We start from the raw sequence: 23,880 nt of genomic DNA, 5'->3' as shown, positions 1-23,880 counted from the left end.
GTTTCACCACTAAATTTCTGAATTACTTCTGTTCTCATTTCTTAGAGCTGAGAGAAACACCCAGGCCTGTATACTGTTTGTATTTCTGTTTGCTTATTGGTTTTTGCATTCTTCAGCCTCTTAGGGCTCTTACAGCATTTATGCCAGACCACTAAAGCTGAACATTTCTATCCTGAATTCAGAATGTTACGCTAGATCTAAAAGCATCATAGATCTCCACCATTAACGCCTATTTTGTAAACCATTTTCTACTTTTGGTAACCTATGTGACTTTTATCACCCCACAAAAACACTTGAGGGGGCAGTAAAACTATTGGAGTCTAATATATCAAACTATCTCTGAGATTCTTAGAGATGGTGATGGGCAATTTCTCTTTAAATTTCCAGTCCCTTCTCTGTACGGGTGTTGCCACACACAGTCCCCAAATACAAAATAGTATGAATGAGAGGAACAATAAATTGAGGCTATATCAAGTGAAACATGAATATCTTCTGTTCTGATCAATCACTTCTCATCCACTGTGGGAATCAAATACTTAGGGTTTTTTGTCCCAAAGGATAATAATTTGTTGTAGGCTGTGGGTTGTTTGTTTTTGTAACAATGTAAATATTCCTAAGTGTGCAAAAATAAATAAAAAAGGTTACAAGAATCTGTACTCTGACCTTGATCTCAGCTCACATTGACAGGGCTATGTGAACTTTGGAGCACATGGATGAATGGCATCTGACTCTAATATTGGCAAAATGTTAATGTGTGTGTGTGTGTATATAGATATTTATGCTGAATGAAGAATAAGAAACTTGTTTAGCCATGTCAGATTCATTTTTAGTGTATATGATGCATGAATGCAAATTGTAAGAGTATCAGTCAGATCATTGTGTTACCATGGGCACATGTCACTTTTCTAACCATTTGTGAATTTTTAAAAAAGTACTGACTGGTTGGTTTTATTTATTTTTAAATTGTCTAGATTGCTGACTGATATGAGGAGGCAACCTTTAGCCTGTATAGAAACAAATCCTAGTTTATTGGGTGACAATACTTATTTCATTTTTAACCGTTCCTCTAAAAGTCAAATCCCAGGTAACTTTGATATTGGTCAGCTTTTGGGTCTGCCCGAGCTAGTTGTGACAGATGTTGATGTTAAAATCAAAAGATGTTTGACATCATGACTTCAGTTTAGTTTTAAATGTTTTTGAATTTCCCAGTGCCTACTCCACCAGGGCTTTTTCTTTAGTTGCTTTCATGAACTAGAAATTGTTGTATGATACATATGTGGCCAAAGAGTGCTCTTCTGAGCACTTAGTGGCAATTGCTCCTGAAAGACTTACCATAAAATTCCTGAGCCATATCAAAGGACTGGTTTCTTATGTTGGCATATTAGCATTGGCTACGTACAAACTGACTCAAGTTTGCTAAGAAAATAATAGCAGCACTTTAATGTTGCACAGGTGCTCACTGCTGGAATGAGAGGTGCGGCCCCATTTCCTATTGAAGGATTGTATTGCACTTGCTATCTTGACTTGACGTCACTGATTGCATTGGGTTTTGCTGGAGCAGGCTCCTGCATTCAAGCAGACTTCACAGCAGTCAGAGGTGCTCCATGTGGGTCCACAGCTCTGCGTTGGTAGATCACAGTGTAGCACTGAGGCTTTAGCTGGATCAAAGTTTTTAGGCTGCACTTTAAAGTGCTCTTTAAAGTAGATTTATAGTGCAAATAAGTTTTGAAATTTGTTCATTCTTTGGCTTTTAATGAAAAATGACAGAAATTATTATTAGCCTAATACTTTTTCAGCGGCCATTTCTGTCCTGTAATTTGGATAGCTGGTCTATTAGTCACACACATTCCACCAGACAGATCAATTGGAGCAACTTTTGGTACTATTCCTGAGGTGCCTAGTATCCTCCCCTCTCTTCCCAGTTATGTGCTATCCTAAAAGTAATGGCTGACAACATATACACCAACAAAGTCATGCCATAACCCAGAAGAGAAAAAATAAATCCATTCATCATAAATGCACATGGTAGTTTATTTTCCCATGTTCCAAAACTTTTTGCTTGTTTTTCAAATTACATCTGGCTTGAAACTTGACACTGGGATGCAAACGTGCCCTATTTTTACTCCCACAGTAACTTCTTTGAATAGTAGAATGCTTCTGTCCATCTTAAAACAGTGAATTGTCATCTCAGTGGGAAGTGGCTGTGCAGATATTCCCTTCTTCCTTCAGTAGAACGGCAGCCCAACTTTCTTGCCTCACAGCAAGGTGCATAAAAATCAATTGTTAATTAAAAAAACTCTGATTTGTATTTAAAGCAAATGGTTTAGTATTGATTAAATACAGTTTCTTTTAAATAAATCTATTTAAAATTGAAATTATGGCAACTTATATTAAGGCCTAAATGTATTATAATCTATAAAAATCATTTAAATGAAAAAAATAATATTAAGCTGTACATGTTTGCTTAGAAGTTTTAGGAGATGTCACTGACTAAGCATCTGGAATCAGAGTATGCTGAAGTGTTAAACCAGCTTTTGACAGCAGTAACTTTTCCTGTAGGCCCAGAGAATGCTTTCTTGTCCAGCTGTACTGAAAGAAGGACAGGAGATACTTGATATGGTTTTAATCAGGCTGCAACTTTATTATTAGGTGTCTGGTATTACCCGGCAGATAAAAATGTACTGTGCAGGTAACTCCATGATCATTTCAATAACTACCTGGGGGCTTATGCCAGTCCCCACCTTTTTCCATCCTGGTCCCCAGCCAACCCATATGGTTACAGGGGTTAAGGTGGGCTATAAGGGAAGGGGGGGTTGGCTCCTGCCACGCCAGTCACAGGCGCCCTGAACGCTCCCCTCTCTCCCCCCCGTTCTGCTCCTTTAACACAAACACCTCCTTTTTAAAGCCTTCACCAAGCCATTTATCTGGTCACTGTACCTTCCCAGGGGACTACCTGCACTGGACAGCCGCCCCACACTTACTGAATGAGTTGCGACATAGCCTAACTCCCTTCCCTACTCACCATAGCAAAGCCCTCCCTGAACCTGCTATGGGGAAGGTGACACCCCCCCCAATTAAAGGCTAATTTCTCAGAATGAGGGTCAACTCCAAAAATTGATCAGAATCTTTTGGACTATTTATATTAGTGCGTGGTAGTGTGAAATACAAAAATATACAGTATATAGTTTCAGTATTCAAGAGAACATTGTACAGATATTTTTTAGAACTCTTGAAAGTTACATTGAGTTTAAAATCTATGAAATCACTCAGTGAAAGTTCAAAAACTTGACTCATTTTCAGCTCCAGAGATTTCATTTTTGAAACTAGTTTATTTGTGTTGTTAGCTGTGGAGGCTTTTTGGTTATATAGGAATTTAAATCTTTTCTTGTAAACTGTTTTGCTTTTTTTTTAATTATAAATTTGAGTTAGAATTCTATGTCTCAAATTTTTTAATCAGCAGTTGAAATTATAATGAAAGCATTGAGTATTTTTAATGCCTATTTAAGTAGTTATACTGGCATATTTATGAGGAGCAACTGGCTCCAGAGGATAAATCCAGCAGTAGAGAATATGGAAATGAACACCAGAATATTGACAAGCAAGTTCAGAGGATGAAATTTTTTCAGCTTTAAAATTTAATCACAAAATCAGCAACATTTTAAACATATTCCTTCATTTTCCCTCACTCTCCAACCCCACAGCCTCTGATCTGTGCAAATAAATGTTGTTCTTGTCAGGTGCGGCTATTTGGGCAAAAGGGAAGAATTGGACTGTGGTTTACCAAAAGGACGGCTTTGCAGTCCTCCTCTCCTCCTTGAATTCTACATAATGAATACATTGTTGAACTCTCACCAACTTTCTAGGGATTTGTAGAACATTAAACCCATTTTTTAAAGGTTATCAACCTCCTTTTGATGCACACACTTTTTGAGGTGTACAGCTAAAGATTTTGTTTAATATAATAAATCTAAGTCACTGAAGCAGTTAGCAACTGTGATGAATTGCTATTTGAATTATACCAGACAATAAATATTTGGGCTGAAAGTGAATATTTTAAAATGTTAGTTATTTTTCATCTGTGAAACCATTTTGATATTGTGGGAAAAGATCATGACAAACTACTCTTCAAAACTGAAATCAAACTTAAAAAGGAACAAAAAATCCACCATTACTATTTGTTTTCATTATTGAATTATTTTGTATAAGTAAGCCAGTACAATATAAGGTGTGGGTTATGCAGCTTCAGCAGGGCTGCATGCAGAGATCCAAACACATGGAAGAGATTGCAGGATTGGGGCCTAAGTCCAGTAGGCAACACATTGCTGATAGAGTCCCCAGGAGTGTACAGACCCAGAAGAAAAATGTCCCATCAGTTCTGCATGATATATTTAAAACAGCCAAAAATAATGGAGTCCATAAAAGAGGTGAGTGGAGCTAACAATATTAATACGTTAGCAGAGCCCTTTAAATCAGTGTAGCTGTCTCCCTTCTTCTTGGATATGAACAGTAACTTTGCCAGAGGTGAAAGTAAGCCTGTCTGGTTCAGTATGGCATACCGGCAAGAGCCAGTAGGCCGTGCTAGATCGCATTGACTTCCAAGGCGGGGATTGAAAGGGCTCTGGGCTGCCCATGGCTGCAGGCAGCCCTGAGCCCTTTCAATCCTGGCTGCAACTCCAGCAGCTGGGCTGGGGTGGGGATTTAAAGGGCTCAGAGCTCCCTGCAGCTGCGGGCAGCCCAGAGCCCTTTGAATCCCGGCCATGGCTCTGGCAGCCGGGCTGGTGCCAGGATTTAAAGGGCTCCAGGCTTCCTTCAGTGGCAGGAGTTCTGGGCCCTTTAAATCCCTGCCCCAACCCTGCAAATCTCGGGGTTCCCCCTGGCGGCCAGAGCCCCAGGCCCTTTAATTTGCCCATGAGCCCTGGGAGGCTCCCAGCCACCTCTGCAGCTGGGAGCCCCTGGTTGATTTAAAGGCCCTGGGTCTCCCTGCCACAGCTGGTTCCACAGGGCCACGCCTCCCTCAGGACTCCAGCAGTACCGGTAAGTCCTGTAAGTTACTTTCACCCCTGAACTTTGCAACAATACCAATCTCTGCCTGCCTGAACAGCAGCCGTTCTGATTCACTTGTGAAACATTAATCTGTTGTAGAGTAGCATGGCAATATGGGTTTGGGTCATTGAGAGAATCCATTCAAAGAAATATTTGTGGGTTAATTGTAATTTTATCATTTTAATGGAGATAAATACCTGACAACTTCCATTATCTTTACTCTCTAAAAAGGGTTAAACTGTGCATTAGTCTGATTTTATAACAGTGAAGGGAGAGGCAAGATTCCTTACATTCGAGATGGGGATGGTACCACTCTGTCCTTGCCTGATTCTTGGAGCAGGGCAGAAGAATGAACTGAAAAGAGGCGAGCGATGGAGAAAGGAGGGAATTCAAAGGAGAGTAAATTTGAAATTCATTTGCCAGAATGAGTGTAGAAAGAAGGGCATGAATGTATTTACTTAGGAGTATTCCTGGGGATAATCAATACTCATCCTGCAGCAGCCTGGCTCCCACCTGAGGCTCCAAACATATTCCCTGACAGTGATGATAGATAGTGGAAAAATGGCTCTCTAGGTGACAAGGACCGATCTGGCACTTCCAGTTCACTTTTAAGCCATGTAGATAATACATTGTATGTCTCCCCTATTAGCTGCAACTCCTCACTAGCTTCTCTCCTGTGGTCCTGTGTAGAGGAGGAGGATGTTATTCTGTGTTGCACAGACCTCTGCTGCCCTTCAGTGCAGCATAATAGTTTTCAGTAAAACTATTATTAACAGCACAATATTACTCTTACAACCAATGTTAATTAGATGATTTTGTGTTCTCACTAACCATTTGGAATCTTGGGTACATTTATTTATATAAGCATCTTCTGACATGTTCAGTAGTCTGGGAAGTCTGCCCTTTTTTTTTTTTTTTTTTTTTTTGGGTTAATAGTAATTCAGCTCAGATTTGTGTTGTGTTAGAATTCAATTAACTTGTACCAGACTGTTTTCACATTATCAAAGAGTGAAGTCTTCTAAGAACAGTGATTTTATTAGCTGACCAGAAAGAAAGGGGAAATAGTGGATCCATGTCACTTGGTCTGTCATTGAAAACCATAATGAAATAGGAAGCAGCTTGTACAGCTATCAAGACTACTATTTTTTCCTCGATTCATTATTTATACTGTATTCCAAGAGAAATTGCTTTCTGGCAGAGGTGGGGGAAACAGCTATCATGAAGCCTGGCTCAGCTAAAATTGCAGCTGTCTTAACTGTTTACTATCCCTGTAGTATAATCATTGGGAATCATACCTGCTTTTGTCTTCTTTGAATACAGGTGGTGCTTCCAACATTTATTTTGGAGAAAAGATCTCTGCTGGAGATGTATGCAAATTTCATGGCCCATCCAGACCTGTTTTTGTCAATTGCAGCTGGAGCCTCTCCTGAGGAAAGAATTATTTGCTTTGTGGAGTATTATCTAACAGCCTTTCATGAAGGCCGAAAGGGAGCAGTTGCCAAGAAACCCTATAACCCAATAATTGGTGAATCATTTCATTGCTCATGGGATGTGCCTAAAGACAAAGTGAAATCATTCAGAACTAACAGTGCCTCTGTAGTTTCTACAGACCAAACCAAGGAATTTGGCCAGGACCAATCAGAGTGCTACAAGCTGAGGTTTGTAGCTGAACAAGTATCCCATCACCCACCAGTATCATGCTTTTACTGTGAATGCAAGGAGAAGAGAATGTGTGTGAACGCCCATGTATGGACCAAAAGCAAGTTTTTGGGAATGTCAATAGGTGTTTCTATGGTAGGTGAAGGTAAGAAATATGCTTTGCTTTATTTTTTTGGGAGGGTATTAGTGTCAGAACCCCATAGAAAATCATAGATGAAGGTTTGTTTTGTTTTTTTTTGTTTAACTCCAGTAAGGTTAAAAAACAACAACAAAACCTTCCATCTTAATTGTGCTATTTGTTGCTTCCATTAATTTTAGAATTAAAATAATGGAACTTGTGTTTGAGAATATTGTCCAGTTTCTGTTCAGTTTTAGTGTACATATATCTTGTATAATGTGTGCCTTTTATTTTTGAGACTTATTCAGATCTACAGTTTAGAAATTGTCACATTGTACTTGCTAAAATATGACAGCTTTACTTATTACAGTACCTTACAGTAACAATTGTATCATAGCTAAATAATCCTCTTTACAGTTGATATCTAATTCAGTGTGGGAAACTACTGTAAACTATTTTCAGAAGAATATAGAATAATTGTACATTTTCAGTTAAGCCTTTTCATCTGCTTTTACCTGGCTTCTGTTAGATGAAGAAATATATTTTAAACATGTCTTACTAGGCTATAGTACTTTTTCAATCTTTACAGCAAGTCATACAGATGAGGCCACAATCATGTTGTATTATTGGTTTGCAATAGAACTAACATATTTGCCTGTTCAGTGATAAATCCATTGATCAAAATTATTAATACATTTAGAAAACATTATCAAATTATAAGTCATTAATGTATGCTCTGGATTGACAAGTACTGCTTGGATCATTATCACTATTAATGTGGAATCTCTGTAACTGAAGGTTTTTACGGACAGGTTAGACAAACACCTGCCAGGGATAATCTAGTCGATACTTAGTCCTGCCGCGGTGCAGGGGGCTGAACTAGATGATCTATCGAGATCCCTTCCAGTCCTAAATTTCTATGATTCTATCAGTTATTTAAACAAAAAAGATGTATTGGAGCATCTTGCTGAATCCTCTTGCTACTCAGGATTATTCTGTTCTTTACAGCGCCTAGCATAATGGGGTCATGGATCACAACTAGAGCTCCTGGGCACTACAGTACTACAAATAAATAATACCGTCTACATGTGCTCTCTAGTGTTTTGTCCCAGATAAATTTAAAATTATGGTCCTAATTAACCGCCAAGCAGAGGGATAAAGAGAACTAATAACAAATAATTTTTTTCTCATCACTGCATTAGGTAAGTATTGCTGAGATATTAAGAAATGTACTAACAAGGTAGATGCAGGTAGTGATGGACTTTGGTAAGTGATTGTCTAAAGAAATTTTTATCTGTGACTTCACAGCTCCAATAGGAGTAGTATAGTAACGTAGTGAAATAAAGAACAAAATCAAATAATAGAAAAGTGGTACGATAACCTCTTTCCTAATATTAATACTTTTTAGTTGTTTAGTTATTGCAAAATGGAACAGTCTTGAAACAAATGTTACTGCTTTTAAGACTCTTGGAGTCTAAATCCTGCAATAATACTTCTGTTTCACATGTTTTTTTCCTGTTTCAGGCAGTGTGATATTACGTCAGACACATTGCTTTTTACGTTGCAATGTATAGGGTAATGGGAGTCAGGAAGGAGTCCCAGAGAAGCTACGGAGTTAGGTTTCCAATAGCTTGGTAATGGAGTGAAGTAGGGTGGAGGGTGGGGGTTACTAGAGCCAATAGATCTTCAGTGACTTTATTTCTTCAATTTTTCCTTCTGTTATGAATTATTTTTCATAGTGGAAGGGGAGTGTTCAATGAAACTTAAGGCGTGTCTGTATGAAGATGCTCAGGAATATTAATCTGAATTAACTAATCCACTTCACCTTCAGGCATTTAGTTAAACTGCATTAAACCCCTGTGTAGAGACACTCTCATTCAGAATTAAAATGGCCTTAAAGTGAATTAAATTAAACTGAATTAAGACCATTTTAATTCACAGGAGTTTAATGCGCAGGGATTTAATACAGTTTAACTGATTTAAATTCACACCTCAGAGTTAATTCTGATTAACTTTCCTGAGTGTCCCTGTGTCGGCATAGCCTTCATTTTTGTATTAAAAACTAATGAAAACACCTGTGATAAATCATACAGTAGGTCAGAAGATTTAGGCTTACTTGCTGTCAGCTCCCATGGTGCTCTCAGGATTTGGGGTGGCTGGCTGGCAGGGGGAGTGTTGAAGTCTCGCAGAAGTTCCAGACATACAACATTAGGAGGCCACCTGATGTGCTGAGATACTACTGAGCCCGCCTGTTATGCCAATTTGGGCACCCTTTTTACCTGTCTTGCTAAGTCAGGCTATTAAGCCGGCTCCACTGCAGAATGAAGCAGACAATGAGATCAGTTCTGGGAAGGCTCAGCTTAAGGGACTTGTCCCAGAACTCAGGTGTCCACCTCCCTTGGAGTGCAGACCCAAAGATATATAATGAAATTCGTCAATGTGGAGGAAGGTATGCACAACTTCTCCCCCCTAACCTCCCCCAAATTAGAAATTACAGAAACTGAGTTTAATAATAAAGAAAACAAATTTTATTAACTATAAAAGGCAGATTTTAAGTGGTAAAAGGGGTAACAAACAGAACAAAGCAGATTATTAAGCAAATGAAATCAAACATGCAAACTAATCTAGTTTCACTAAAGAAATTGGTTACAAATAGTATTTTTCACCCTAGATATTGTTGCAGGCAGGTTGCAAAGTTTCTGTGGTTCAGAGTTCGTTATGTTCCTTTTCAGACTGGACCCCTGTCTCAGTCTGGATTTCCCCTCTGCCTTCCCTTCAGGTGGCTTTTCCAGTCTTTCTTCTTGAGCAGACAGGCCATGGAGAGGAGGAATCCTGGTTGCTTTCCTACCCACCCTTAAATAGGATTTACAGGAGGTGGGAATCCTTTGTTTCCCAAACTTGACCCCCTTTCCCTTCCAGTGGAAAGTTACAAGAAGTCCCGGGTAGTGTTTAGTATCAGGTGACAAGACCACCTGAGTCTGTAAGATTACAGCGTCCATGAGTTCCTTTCTACAGTCCATTGTGCTTGCTGATCGGCCATGAGCCCTTTCTGAATTTTCCATTGTTTTACCTGAAGTGTTAGCAGTGGGCGTCACCCAAAGTAACATAGTTGAAATACAGATACGTAGTCAATATTCCTAACTTCAGATACAGAAATGATAACAGGCATACAAATTGGATAATTACATTCAATAAATCAGAACCTTTCCAATGATATCTCACATGAGCCATCTTGCATAAAGTATACCTCAGTTTTGTCATATTCATATCATAAGCATATTTTCATTAAAATATGGAATGAAACATCACATGCATTAACAGATATTTTAAAAAGTTATGGAGTGTGTGTGTGTTGGGGGGGGAGAGTTGTATTTGAACTTCTGCTTGACTATTAGGAGTTTTAGATTCTACAGTATGTTATTGGAAAGATAATTTCCCCTGTATTTGCAATAATGTCTCAGACTTGACCTATGTCTGTATTTTGAATAGTTTAAAGTTAATACAGAGGTTTCTCCACAAATACTGACTATACTACATTTAGAGAAGGTTTTTTTCGGTATATGAGAAGCATGTATCTCAGACACTGCACTAGACAGTTGAAATAATTTTGCTATACTTCAAGATTCAGACAGTTGTGCAGCAGATAGCAAACATAATCTTGCTATATTTAACAGAATGATCGTATTTCATCCTGTAACTATGTTATGACCCGTGCGTTGAAGAACACATAAAACCAGGATGTATTTAACAGCCTTGCCTCTGAGCACGTAGTGACTATTTTTGTTGGTGACTGCCGAGAGATTTGTTGCACTGCTGTTGCCTATTTGCATAGTGTATAATGAATTCTTGGAACTAGATTCTGCCAGGAATACATTGATAATATTCCCGTGGTTATAGTGAAACCTCTTCCTTGCAGCTCATCACAGTAATATTGTTGTGGAGGGTGAAGGTGTTTCATTACTTTTTTAAAACAAGAATAAGTCTGTATGTTAAAGAAGAAGAATATAAGTTAAAGGATAAGAAGCTTCTATATGAATTTAAATAAGTATGAGGTTTAATGACATAAGATCCCTTCATATAAATGCTGTAGATCAGTATTTTGACTCTACAACATCCAGTCTGCAGATGACAAAAGCCATCCAGTGTTGTATTGCTGGTTTTTTGTCTTGTTTCTTTGTTCCATGTAAATATCAACCAGATGAGCTGAACACATGGAGTGACAGAAATCAGCATGCAAGAGGCAATGTTGCTGGAAATCCATGTGCACAGTTTCTTTCTGTGCTATCTCATCATCTCTGAATGTGGTTTACAAGTGAAATGAGGTGTCTCAGCTTTCAGCTAGGAAGTGCTTTACCTGATTAAACCATTGTACGGTGTAGCCAGTTCAGCAGTTTCCTTACCTAAAAGGTCACTCTGAATGAGAGTAGAAGAGGTGTATTGCAAATAAAAATTGATGTTTCCACAATGCGAAGCTCTAGTTAATAACTGATGTTTTAGTGGAAAGAACAGAGGATGTGATGAAATAGAATGGCATTGGGATTTAAATTTGCAAGGAGAGGGGGAGCAAAAGTTACCATTTCTTACATTATACAGTTTTGTATGTTTCAAAGAGCCACCAAACAGATGTTTCAGTGGGCAGAAAATCTTAGCATATTTTAGTGAAAAGGCAATGTTTAATACTTGTCTAGCATAGAACTACTGAGGTTCCTTTCATACTGGAATCTATTGTTTTGTTGCAAAGCAGCAAAATTCATGAAAATGCAGAATTGATAGCCCTGTGCATTAGGTTTATTGGTTAATTTTACGAAGAATATAGAGTTGAAACTTTTGTTGTGGGTTGTATGTTTTTGTTTTACATTATCAGGTGGCTGCTAACTTTAAAAATATACACACCATCTTTTTTTTTAGGTGATACTTTAAAAATTAAAAGGAAGCTTTAAAACTTGTGAAGGATTTGATATGAAGGATGTTACACCTTTTTCTGAGGGAATGCAGCCAGTAGCAGTGAATGAATAATCTGTTGTGGGTTTTGCAGCTCCGTAATGCATACTTCCATGGGAGCAAATGACTCTTAATTTAACAGAATGGCAGGGCTTTTATAGTTAAATGTTTCAGACAGCTGGAGTTAGCTTGAAAATTAATAGTAGTTTAGCAGTAGTAATAATTTTGTATTTACAATATATTTTATCCAAGGATTTCAAAGCTCTTTTCTTTTTCCATCTAGTCCAGTATCCTGTCTTCTGACAGTGGCCACAGCCAGTTCCTTCAAAGGGAAGGAACCGAACAGGGCAATTTTCAAGTGATACATTCCCTGTCATCCAATCCCAGCTTCTGGCAGTCAGAGTCTTAGGGACACCCGGACAAGGGGTTGTGTCTTTGACCATTTTGGCTAAGTGTCATTGATGGACCTATCCTCCCTTAATTTATCTAATTCTTTCTTGAACCCAGTTATACTTTTGCCCTTCACATCTCCTGGCATTGACTGTGTGTTGTGTGAAGAAGTACTTCCTTATGTTTGTTTTAAATTTGTTGTCTGTTAATTTCATCGGGTGACCCACAGTTCTTGTGTTATGTAAATGGGTAAATAACACCACCTTTTTCACTTTCTCCACACCATTCATGATTTTATAGACCTCTCTCCTAGCTCTCCTTAGTTGTCTCTTTTCTAAATTGAACCAATCTCACTCTTGTTAATATCTTCTCATATGGAAGCTGTTCCATACCCTAATCATTTTGGTAGACCTTCACTGTGCTTTTTCCATTTCTCGTATGTTTTAGATAGAGCTCCTCAATGATTGTCAAACAAATAACGTAACACAAATGATTTAAAAGCTCATGAGACCATAGGAGTGAGATTCTAGTGTGCCACTATGTCATGATTTCATTGTGTGAATCATGTATTCCTTAATCAGAACAAACATTTAGTCCCCATCTAACTAGGGTGACCAGATGTACTGTTTTTAAAGGGACAGTCCTGTTTTTTGGGACTTTTTCTTATATGGGCGCCTATTACCTCCCACCCCTTGTACCGTTTTTTGACAATTGCTGTCTGGTCACCCTACGTCTAACTGATGTGCTGAATAACACAGATGAAGTGTGAGGAGCCTGTTACATTAGGAAACTGCTCTAGGCCATCGATGACCTCGAATGATTTGTTGTTCATATTGATCCCCGAACAATCAGAGGAAAGCATTAAATTGCACATGTCTCTTCTGCAGTTAATTATTGCATTATTGACCTAGCATCTCATCTGTGTATTTCATCAATACGTGTTGTAGGAAAATCAGTTCACAAAGTACAGCATTGGTAGGGGATTGGCAGGATAGGGACTCAAGGGCTGGAAGAGACCTCAAGAGGTCATATAGGCTTGCACTGCATCACGTTGTTGGCTCATATTCAATTTGTGATCCAGTATACCCCCAAGATCGTTTTCAGCAGTACTACCGTCTAGCTAGTTGTTACCCATTTTGTATTTGTGCACTGAATTTTTACTTCCTACGAAGTACTTTGCACTTGATTGAATTTCATCTTGTTGATTTCAGACCAATTCTCCAATATAGGCAAGTCTTATTATACTCGAGGGTTCCGTTCTGCGATTATCGCGTAAAGTGAAAACCCACATATACTGAAAATTATATCCCCAAGCCCTTTAAATCCCACCCGCAGCTCTGGTGGCAGGGCTGGGAGCGGCATTTAAAGGGCTCCTCCGGGCTCCTGCCACCGTGGGGAGCCTGGAGGAGCCCTTTAAATGCCACCCCGGCCCGGCCGCTGGAGCTGCGGGCGGGATTTAAAGGGCTCCGCCAGGCTTCCCGCTGTGGTGGGGAGTCCGGAGGAGACCTTTAAATCCCGCCTGCAGCTTTGGCTGCCAGGCTGCGGCTGGCATTTAAAGGGCCAGGAGCTCCACGGTGGCTGGAGCCTCGGGCCCTTTAGTTCTCCCCAGGGGCTACCAGCCACCTCTGCAGCTGGGAGCCCCCTGGGTGATTTAAAGGCCCTGGGACTCCCAGCCACAGCTGGTGCCCCAGGACCTTTAAATCTTGAGGCCACGCCCCCCACCCCTCCCGGACTCCGGCCCTTCAGCGTAAGGCTGAAATCATGCATGTTAAATGTGCGTAAGTTGCGACAGGCTTGTATGTTAAGGTCATTTTGAATTCTAATCCTGTTCTTCAAAGGAGTTGCAACCTCTCCCAGCTTGGTGTCATCTGCAGATTTTATAAGCTTACTCTCCACTCCATATCATTAGTAAAAATATTAATTAGTGCTGGACCCAGGATAGACTCCTGTGTGATCCCAGTAGATATGTCCTCCTTCCAGTTTGACAGCGAACTATTGATAACTGCTGAGAATGGTTTTTCAATCAGTTGTGCATCCACTTTATAGTAATTTCATCTAGATTTCCCTTGATTTTAGTCAGCCAAAAATATGTAGTCTCCAGGCCACTTACAGTTCCTTCCTGTGCTCCTTTTCTACTCTTGCAATTAATGGACTAATTAGCTCTTTAGTGCTCCCCAGCCCAGGTTGACCTAGTAATTAGCCACTCCTTCCCTCAGTCAGGCCCTCTCCAGAAGAACTAATTGGATTTGCAGTGATCAGAGTGCAGGTTCAGCTGCTGGGTTCCAGCGCTCTGACACAGTCCATTTTCTAGGATGTTATTTGTTCTGCATGGGGATGTCTAGATAAAGGTTCAGAGACTCTCTCTCAGGTTTTATCATATCCAGGAATCTCATAGCACTCAAGTAACAGTTCTGGAGAGAGATCCCTGTCTCAATGCCAACAAAAATTCCTGAGGTTTCCATGTGATCTCCCGTTTTAGCCTCTCATCAGCCCAGGGTTATTGGTGATGGATGATTGTGTGCGTCAGCACCCAGGAAATGTGCACACATACTGATCTGGGATTATCCCAATCAGATTCTAAAATGGCTACACAGAAGGCTCTTAGTACCGTGATGGCTAACAATTTTATCATCTCCCTAAAGAAGAGTTGTCGCTAGACAATCACTCATCTGAGAATTTACATTGACACTACCACAGTTAAAATATTCCCTATGGAAAAGAGGGCAGTCGGGATGTGTTACGTTCATCCTCTGATCAGAGTTTGCATCAAACTGCTGGGTCTCCTGGCTTTCTGTATAAGGCTAACCCCAGAGACCAGCCTATGCAAGAGGAAACTGCAGCAGTTCAGACTGAAATTGTGGAACCATTCTTAGGAAGCTGTGAACCATCAGTATTGTGTATTGTTATTCCCATGTCACAGTCCTGCCAATGGAACAACTGCACTGATGAAGGCTGGAGAGCTAACTTGTAGTAGATCCTGCTTTTAGAAAAGAAATTGACCTACACCAGTTTAATGCTATTGAGTTTGCATTTCTTCTTTTGTGATATGTGCTATGATTCCCTACTGGGATAAATGCAAAGGAGATTTAGGATAACATTTTCAAAAGGGACTTAGTCGCTTTTGAAAATGTTACCCTTAGATTCCATGGATTTTGTGTCTGAGAACTGTTCTTATAAGTGGCTTCAGGTTTGTATTTCCCAAATTTCTTCTTTGTTTGTATTCATAATTGTAGCTGCCACTTGTTTTAAAAAAGGGAACAGAAGGCAAAGCCATGGGCTACCTTTATCAGCTGCATTCATACTTCTGAGACTAATAAATCCCTCCTCTACTTCTTCTCTGATACTCATTTATTTTGCTTTTATTCGCCAGTGTCTGACTGAAGTAGCTGCATTAAGAAGTGACTAGCATAATATGCAGAAAGCTAGTTATTCTCTGCTCACGAAATTGCTAGTCTTATACAATATTTTAAATTCTAGCTCTTCACTGAGGGTGTTTTCTAGCATGAATACCATTATGGATAGTGTCACCAATGGGTGGTACTAAAAATTGTTAGTGTAAATTCTTAAGGACTGAAATTAGTCTACAATGCAGGGGATAGACTTGAAGCAGAACTGTAAACTAATAATCTTGAAGAAGACTGTACTTGTGCTCAGCACAGCAGACTGAAAGCCCAAATAGGGAGAGGCCCTTTGCAGAATGGATGAACTGTGAAATGCATGAGATTGTGCAAGGAAATTATAAAACAAGTATTTCTGATTGATGGTCTTCTTACTGAAATGTCGCATTTTACACTTAAATTGGGAGCTCAGACCACTTCTCCTTCTGCATTAATACAGTATGTGTTTTGAGGGATGTATGCCAAAAAGATTAGTAGGTAGGAGCAAAATTTAACCTACTTTCCTTATTTGTTTGCAACCTTATAATTTTAAAATGGTCTCTTGGGTGGTGCGAAAAGGGGCTGAAGGAAGATATCTTTCACAATACATCAGTGAAAGTATTTTTTTTATTTTAAAATGGCCACAGCAGAGTGTTCAGGTGCGTCCCTGCAATAACTAATTAGTGCCAAACTTTGGGGCAGGACTTCAGGACTGTTGTACATACTGTGATAATCTTTGCCAACTGGTGGGGTTGGGCTTAAACCTAAATGGGCAAAAAAAAGTGTTTGTAAATAAAGCCATTAGCCTGTATGAGGGGCGAAGAGAGAGAGACTAAGGCCCAGACCCTCCAAGATTTTTAGGTGTCTGATTCCAGTGGAAGTTAGACACTTAAATACCATCGAGGACCTGGGCCTAAGTTGCCAATGTTTGGACTCTTATGGGGACAGAAAATAACCGAGGCTCTAGCACCTGTTATATGTGAGGCTCTGTCTAATAAAATACCTTTCATTGCTTTACCCTGAAACAGTTTATCCAATTAAGCAGAATCTGATGAAATGAGAAGCCAGCCTGTAGTTTTACAAGTAGTCCTCATGGCAGGACCAAATACTGTCTAGACCATCCCTGATAGCCGTTTATCTAACCTACTCTTAAGTATCTCCAGAGATGGAGATTCCACAACCTCCCTAGGCAGTTTATTCTAGTGTTTAACCACCCTGACAGGAAGTTTTTCCTAATGTCCAACCTAAACCTCCCTTGCTGCAGTTTAAGTCCAGTGCTTCTTCCTCTATCCTTAGAGGCTAAGATGAGCAAGTTTTCTCCCTCCTTCTTATGACACCCTTTTAGATACCTGAAAACTGCTATTATGTCCCCTTTCAGTCTTCTCTTTTCCAAACTAAACAAACCCAATTCTTCCAGCCTTCCTTCATAGATCATGTTCTCTAGACCTTTAATCATTCTTATTGCTCTTCTCTGGACCCTCTCCAATTTCTCCACATCAGATACATTAAGTATGGCTTAAAAATTAAAATGATGATAATGTCCATAAAATGTAAGCTTTTTTTTTTGTTAAGCTAATAATATGAAAGTCCTCTTTGCTTTAATGCTGATTTATTGGTCATACATTGGTTTGCGTTTTATGCTGCAGCTTAGGCATGTAATTCTTCAGAAATAAGGCTGTCCCTAGTAGGAGGTTGTCAAAGTTTCTTTCCCCACTCTGAAATTTAGGGTACAGATGCGGGGACCTGCATGGACACTTCTAAGCCTAATTACTAGTTAGCCCTGGCATACTGCCACCACTCAGAATTCTAGTGTATGGGGCACTCTCTGTTCCCCCAAAACTTCGTCCCCTCCTTGGGTTGCCTTGAGGGACTTCACCAATTCCCTGGTGAACACAGATCCAATCCCCTTGGATCTTAAAACAAGGAGAAATTTACCATCCCCCTCCTTTCCCCCCACCAATCCCTGGTGAGTCCAGATCCAATCCCCTTGAATCTTAAAACAAGGAAAAATCAATCAGGTTCTTAAAAAGAAAACTTTTAATTAAAGAAAGAAAAGGTAAAAATTATCTCTGTAAAATCAGGATGGAAAATGCTTTACAGGGTAATCAGATTCCTATAGACCAGAGGGGGCCCCCCAGCCTTAGGTTCAAAGTTACAGCAAACAGAGGTAAAATCCTTCCAGCAAAAAGAAACATTTACAAGTTGAGAAAGCAAACATAAGACTAACACATCTTGCCTGGCTAATTACTTACAAGTTTAAAACATGAGAGACTGATTCAGAAAGTATCAGAGGGGTAGCCGTGTTAGTCTGGATCTGTAAAAGCAGCAAAGAATCCTGTGGCACCTTATAGACTAACAGACGTTTTGGAGCATGAGCTTTCATGGGTGAATACCCACTTCCTCAGATGCATGTCTGTTAGTCTATAAGGTGCCACAGGATTCTTTGCTGATTCAGAAAGATTTGGAGAGCCTGGATTGATGTCCCGTCCCTCTGCTGCAAAGATTCCCCCCCCCCCCAGCCACCATTTTGGCTCCTAGGAAGCTATTAAAATGAAAAATAAAGGAACATTAAAATCAAAGTGGATAGAACAAACTTTATTTTTGATGACTGACATTTCCTAAGCTGAACTGCTAAGGGTATTTGATGAGACAAGGTTGGTGAGACAATATCTCTCTTATTGGACCAAGACTATTTGGTGTTGCAGAATTCATGTGCAGTGTTTGCAGCATGTATTTGTATTGTTCACTTTCCTATGTGATGTAATTTACAAACGTCTGTTTTGAAAACCCACCCACAGTTATGATGGGACAGAACCTTCGTTGTGGTAGTAGAGGCTCAGGACTTGTCTACGCTGACAGTGGTGCAGCTGGAGCGCTTAGTGAAGATGCTACCTATGCTGCCGGGAGAATTTCTCCTGTCAGCGTAGATACTCCCCCCTCTCCCCCAAGAGACGGTATCTGTGTTGGTGAGAGAAGCCCTCCTTGTCAATATAGCGCTCTCTACACTGGGTGCTAGGTCGGTATATCTGTGCCACTCAGGAGTGGGTAGTGTGAACCAAGCCTCAGACATAGAGATCCTCTGACTAGGCAGGGAGCAGCAGCCAGTTCCCTTAGCTAGCTGTGAAGATTTCTGTACCCTGCTGCTGCTGGCCTCTCACTGGAGCCAGATGGATTCAAAGTGCTGCTCCAGCTGCCACAGACAAGTCACACGTGCAGCAAAAAGTAGAGCAAACTAGTGCAGCGGGGTGGGATCAGGTTGCAGTAGGTAGGATCCCAAGGAGAACAGAAGGGCACTGCATTGCACACAGGCTTCTTCTGGGGAGAGGTTGAGAGAGAATGAGCCCCATGTGGCAGATGTTTGGTTACGTCAGGGGTCGGCAACCTTTCAGAAGTGGTGTGCCAAGTCTTCATTTATTCACTGTAATTTAAGGTTTTGTGTGCTAGTAATACATTTTAACGTTTTTAGAAGGTCTCTTTCTATAAGTCTAGAATATATAACTAAACTATTGTTGTATGTAAAGTAAATAAGGTTTTTAAAATGTTTAAGAAGCTTCATTTAAAATTAAATAAAATGCAGAACCCCCCGGACTGGTGGCCAGGACCCAGGCAGTGTGAGTGCCACTGAAAATCAGCTCGTGTGCCGTCTTTGGCACACATGCTATAGGTTGCCTGCCCCTGGGTTACATCATTTAATGTCCTTCTGGAAGGCATTCAAATACTACAGCGATGTGGGCAGTATAAGACCCCATGTAGAAAAGAATCAAATCAAAGGGGAGAGCAGAGTTGAGAGGAGTGGCGGGGGTGAATGTGTTCCGTAAGTGGGCTAGCGTGTATTCTATTACTGGATGCGGGGCCCAGAAAGAATGCATGGGAGAAAGTCTGTTATCGTGAGAGAGCAAAGTTCTAGGTGACTTCCTTCCATGGACCACTCTTCTTAGGGCTCTTTGTCCCAAAAGATTTTTTTTTATTTAGCGGGATAGAGGGAGCTACAAAGTGTTTCAGACTTACTGAGTTGGCTTTTATGAGATTTTTTTTCCCCTTGGTCTTACCAGTTTGTACTTATGTTTTATTGATAACCTGTATCATTTTGAAGTATCACTTGGTTAAAATGCAGAACTGAAGCCATACCTTTTTGTGTTTGAGCAGATTTCTTCTGAGGGAGGTTTACTGGTAGAGGCACTCTGACTTCATGATGAGGGTCTCCTATTACTCTGACTGTGTGAATTACAGTTTGCTGATAGTAAGTGACCAGTGGCTGCATGTTCTCATCAGTACACTAGTATCATGTCACTTTCCAACTTTTCTCTCCTAGGTGTTCTTTACTTAATGGAACATGAGGAAGAATATGTGTTCACGTTGCCTAGTGCCTATGCACGTTCTATACTTACCATTCCGTGGGTGGAGCTTGGAGGGAAAATCAGTATTAACTGTGCCAAGACTGGCTATTCTGCTACTGTCACATTCCACACCAAGCCTTTCTATGGAGGAAAAGTTCACAGGTATTGAAACTGCTGTCTATTGGGTTGCTTCCTTTTGTACTGTATGTTAGAGTGTACTTGAGAACTTTTTCAGTTTTCTGTATTTATTACTGTAAAATTGTTTGGGTGTGTATGTGTAATTAATATGCAAAAGCCAAATTGAATTTATATAGTGTTTTATCATGTGTTTAAAAAAACAAACAAACAAAAAAAACCTTCATGCACCTGCCAGCACCTCATTACAGCTTTTCCATTTAAAAAACAATTGTTTAAAATGTGATTTGTAGGTTTGAAAAAATAAATATAGATACTTTGAATCTGGGACCTTTCACATCAGTATGTAACAATGTTAAGGTTCTGGGGTGTCAGATTTTGAGCTTTAAAATCTGGATATATTTTTAACAGTTTTAAGTGTCTCTCTTTGGTCCACTATAGCAAACTAATTCTGAGTTAGTGCTGAAAACCCAGACTGATGTGTATTTTTAACTCAAGCCACAGCTATGCCAGGGAAAAAGAGAAAATATGCTAGAAGATCTATGGCTGGAATATCTCAGCACAGATATTCCACACACAGTCTGCACTTGCTCTTTTTGATGCAACAAAGTCAGATTTCTGTTTATAATTTAAACATATCTGTTCACAGCTGATTTTTAAAATTGCTTGGACACTCACTCATAGACTTTAAAGTCAGAAGCGACCATCATGATCATCTACTCCGATATCCTGCACATTGCAGGGCCCAGAACCTTACCCAACCACTCCAGTAACTCAGCCAGAAGTTATGGGTCTATTACAGAAGTCCTCAAATCAAACTATGGCCCACGGGACGGATCTAGCCCACAAGCTGTTTTAAGCTGGTGCATGAACTCCCGTTGGGGAGCGGGGTCTGGGGCTTGCCCCACTCCAGCTGAGGCACAGGGTCGGGGGCCGTACCCCGTGGCTCCCGGAATCCATGGCGTGGCCCCCCTCCAGGTCTCCAGCTGGGGTGCAGAGTTGGAGGCCGCTCCACATGGCTCCTGGAAGCCACGGCATTGTCCCACTCCGGCTCCTAGGTGTTCCAGTGGCCCTACTCCAATGGCCCCCTCCAGCACTCCAATGAGAGCTGCAGGGGCAGTGCTTGCAGATAGGGCAGCATGTAGAGCCACCTGTCTGTGCCTCTGCATAGGAGCCAGAGAAAGGACATGCTGCTGCTTCCAGGAGCCACTTGAGGTAAGTGCCACTTGGAGCCTGCACCCCTGAGGCTGTCCCCATGCCCCAACCTCCTGCCCCAGCCCTGATCCCCCTCCCACCCTCCAAATTCCTCGATCCCAGCCGGGAGTACCCTCAAATTCTTCATCCTCAGCCCCACCTCTGAGTCCACACCCCCAACCAGAGCGCTCACCCCCTCCTGCACCCCGACCCCAATTTTGTGAGCATTCATGGCCCAACATACAATTTCTATTCCCAGATGTGGCCCTCGGGCCAAAAAGTTTGCCCACCCCTGGTTTAAAGACTTCAAGTTACAGAGAATTCATCATTTGCACTAGTTTAAACCTGCAAGTAACCCATGCTGCAGAGGAAGACGAACACCCTCCCCCCCAGGATCTCTGCTAATCTGACCTAGCGGAAAATTCCTTCCCAATGCCACATATGGCGATTAGTTAGACCCTGAGCACATGGGCAAGACCCACCAGCCAGACATCCGGGAAAGAATTCTCTGTACTAACTCAGAGCTCTCCCCATCTAGTGTCCCATCACTGGCCATTGGAGATATTTGCTACTAGCAGTTACAGATCAGTTATATGCCAGTATAGACAGTCTCATCATGCCATCCCCTCCATAAACTTAATCAAGTCTTGAAGCTAGTTAGATTTTTTGCTCCCACTGCTCCCTTTAGAAGACTGTTTGAGGACTTCCTCCTTGCCTAATTTCAAGCCCAGACTTCTTGATGGCTGGTTTATATCCATTTGTTCCTGTGTCCACATTGGTGCTGAACTTAAATAATTCCTCTCCCTCCCTGGTATTTCTTCTTCTGATGTATTAATAGAGAGCAATCATATCTCCCCTCAGCTTCTTTTGGTTAGGTTAAACAAGCCAAGCTCTTTGAGTCACCTCTCATAAGGTAGTTTTTCCATTCCTCAGATCATCCTAGTAGCCCTTGTGTGCACCTGTTCCAGTTTGAATTTAGCAGATTATAGTCTTTTTAATATGCTGGCACTAAGATAAACTGTATATTTTATTGTGGCTTTTGTCATATTGGAATTAGGGTTACAGCAGAAGTGAAACACAATCCCACCAATACCATCGTGTGTAAGGCACAAGGAGAATGGAATGGCATACTGGAATTTACATACAGCAATGGAGAAACCAAAGTGATTGACACCAACAAACTGCCCGTTATCCGAAAAAAGATTAGACCAATAGCAAAACAAGGTCCTTTTGAATCAAGGTGAGGTTATGGACATCAGAGAATTCTGTTTATGAAGCTTGGACAAAAACTTAATACGGAAGCAACCTTTGTATATTCATGTGTGATTCAGTAAAGCTCTTGTTTTGGGTAGTATAAATTCTTATAGGCAGAGAGTAGGGAAAGCTGCATACACGGATTTTTCAGAGCTACTTTTGATACATAAACTGCAATATAACTGCAGTTCAGTTATTAAATGAATGATAGTGCGGATTTCATAAAGTGTAAAAATGAAAGGTAATCAATGCAGTTTCTATGTGTGCTTTATTGTGAGCAGCTGCTGAATTGTCATTTCTACCTATTCAATTTCATGTCTGTTTCTCACAGTTATATATCAGAACTATTGACTGTACACAACATAAAAATACTTTAAAAAATTGTCATGCATCCACACCCTTTACCTGACTTTTTGATGCACTATATCAGAGAACTTGTGTTAGAATTTACTGTAAATATTTGTCTATGTATTTGTCACTAGAAGACCAATATTTTATTGAATTATAATGTCGCACCTGTTAATTGCCATTTGAGAGAGTATAAAGAGCATGAATGAATGAAGCTTCAGCTTGTAGTGAATGAATACATTCTATCTATTTTACAAATGGGTGCACTTGGTCAGATGAAATGTTTTAGCTAATAGACATGCTCCCTCTCTCATAAATGCATTTTTTTTGCTGTATCCCAACCAGAAAAAAATGAGTGGGAATGAGGAAATCAGCAGTTCCATTGTGTATCTGTTTTATTTTTGACGCTAGCAGATGGACTGTAAATACTCAGTCCCTGTCTGAATACTCACAATTTAATAAATTTTAAATAATCACTCACCTAAACACCACTGAAAATTACACATTACAAAAGTTGTGTTCTGACAGCTTTCGGTCCATATTGCTACATATTGCACAGCATTACTATTTGCACTCTGAATTTGACAGTGTGTCTGCCCAGCACAGAACCCAAACAGATAAAGACCAAATTTGGTTCTAAACTGAACATTATTGTAATCTGGTAGGGACTGTCCTTGACATCTTATCTTCCTAAGTTCTTTTAATACACTACTTTGAAGTTCAGAAGTAGAAGCTTTTTGAAGTAACAGATGCAAAAGGACTGTGGTGAGCTTCCTCTGCTAACTAGCGCACAGGTCAAACTCTGCATGATATCTTCATTAATGACCTATAATAATAGGAGATATACTTATCTCCTAGAACTGGAAGAGACCTCGAAAGGTCATCGAGTCCAGCCCCCTGCCTTCACTAGCAGGACCAAGTACTGATTTTTGCCCCAGATCCCTAAGTGGCCCCCTCAAGGATTGAACTCTCAAACCCTGGGTTTAGCAGGCCAATGCGCAAACCACTGAGCTATCCCTCCCCCTATGCACAGGTCTGGACACAAAGCAGTTATCAAAAATCGTCATATTGATTTGAAGATGTA

General features: G+C 40.4%; 1 protein-coding gene across 3 annotated transcripts in view; it reads left to right on the top strand.

Annotated features, from left to right (window-relative positions):
• OSBPL10 (oxysterol binding protein like 10) overlaps window positions 1-23,880 on the top strand; it is a 173,805-nt gene that overhangs the window by 138,708 nt on the left and 11,217 nt on the right. For all 3 annotated transcript variants that reach the window (XM_030551009.1, XM_030551008.1, XM_030551007.1), the window contains 3 exons: window positions 6,364-6,847; window positions 19,841-20,027; window positions 22,252-22,434. In XM_030551009.1, the coding sequence (XP_030406869.1) occupies window positions 6,364-6,847; window positions 19,841-20,027; window positions 22,252-22,434 (854 nt within the window). The remainder of the gene's footprint in view (window positions 1-6,363; window positions 6,848-19,840; window positions 20,028-22,251; window positions 22,435-23,880) is intronic.

This window comes from Gopherus evgoodei, chromosome 2, assembly GCF_007399415.2.
Source record: "Gopherus evgoodei ecotype Sinaloan lineage chromosome 2, rGopEvg1_v1.p, whole genome shotgun sequence".
Classification (NCBI taxonomy): Eukaryota; Metazoa; Chordata; order Testudines; family Testudinidae; genus Gopherus; species Gopherus evgoodei.
The sequence above is the reverse complement of the archived record's forward strand: the minus strand, read 5'-3'. Positions and strand labels throughout refer to the sequence as shown.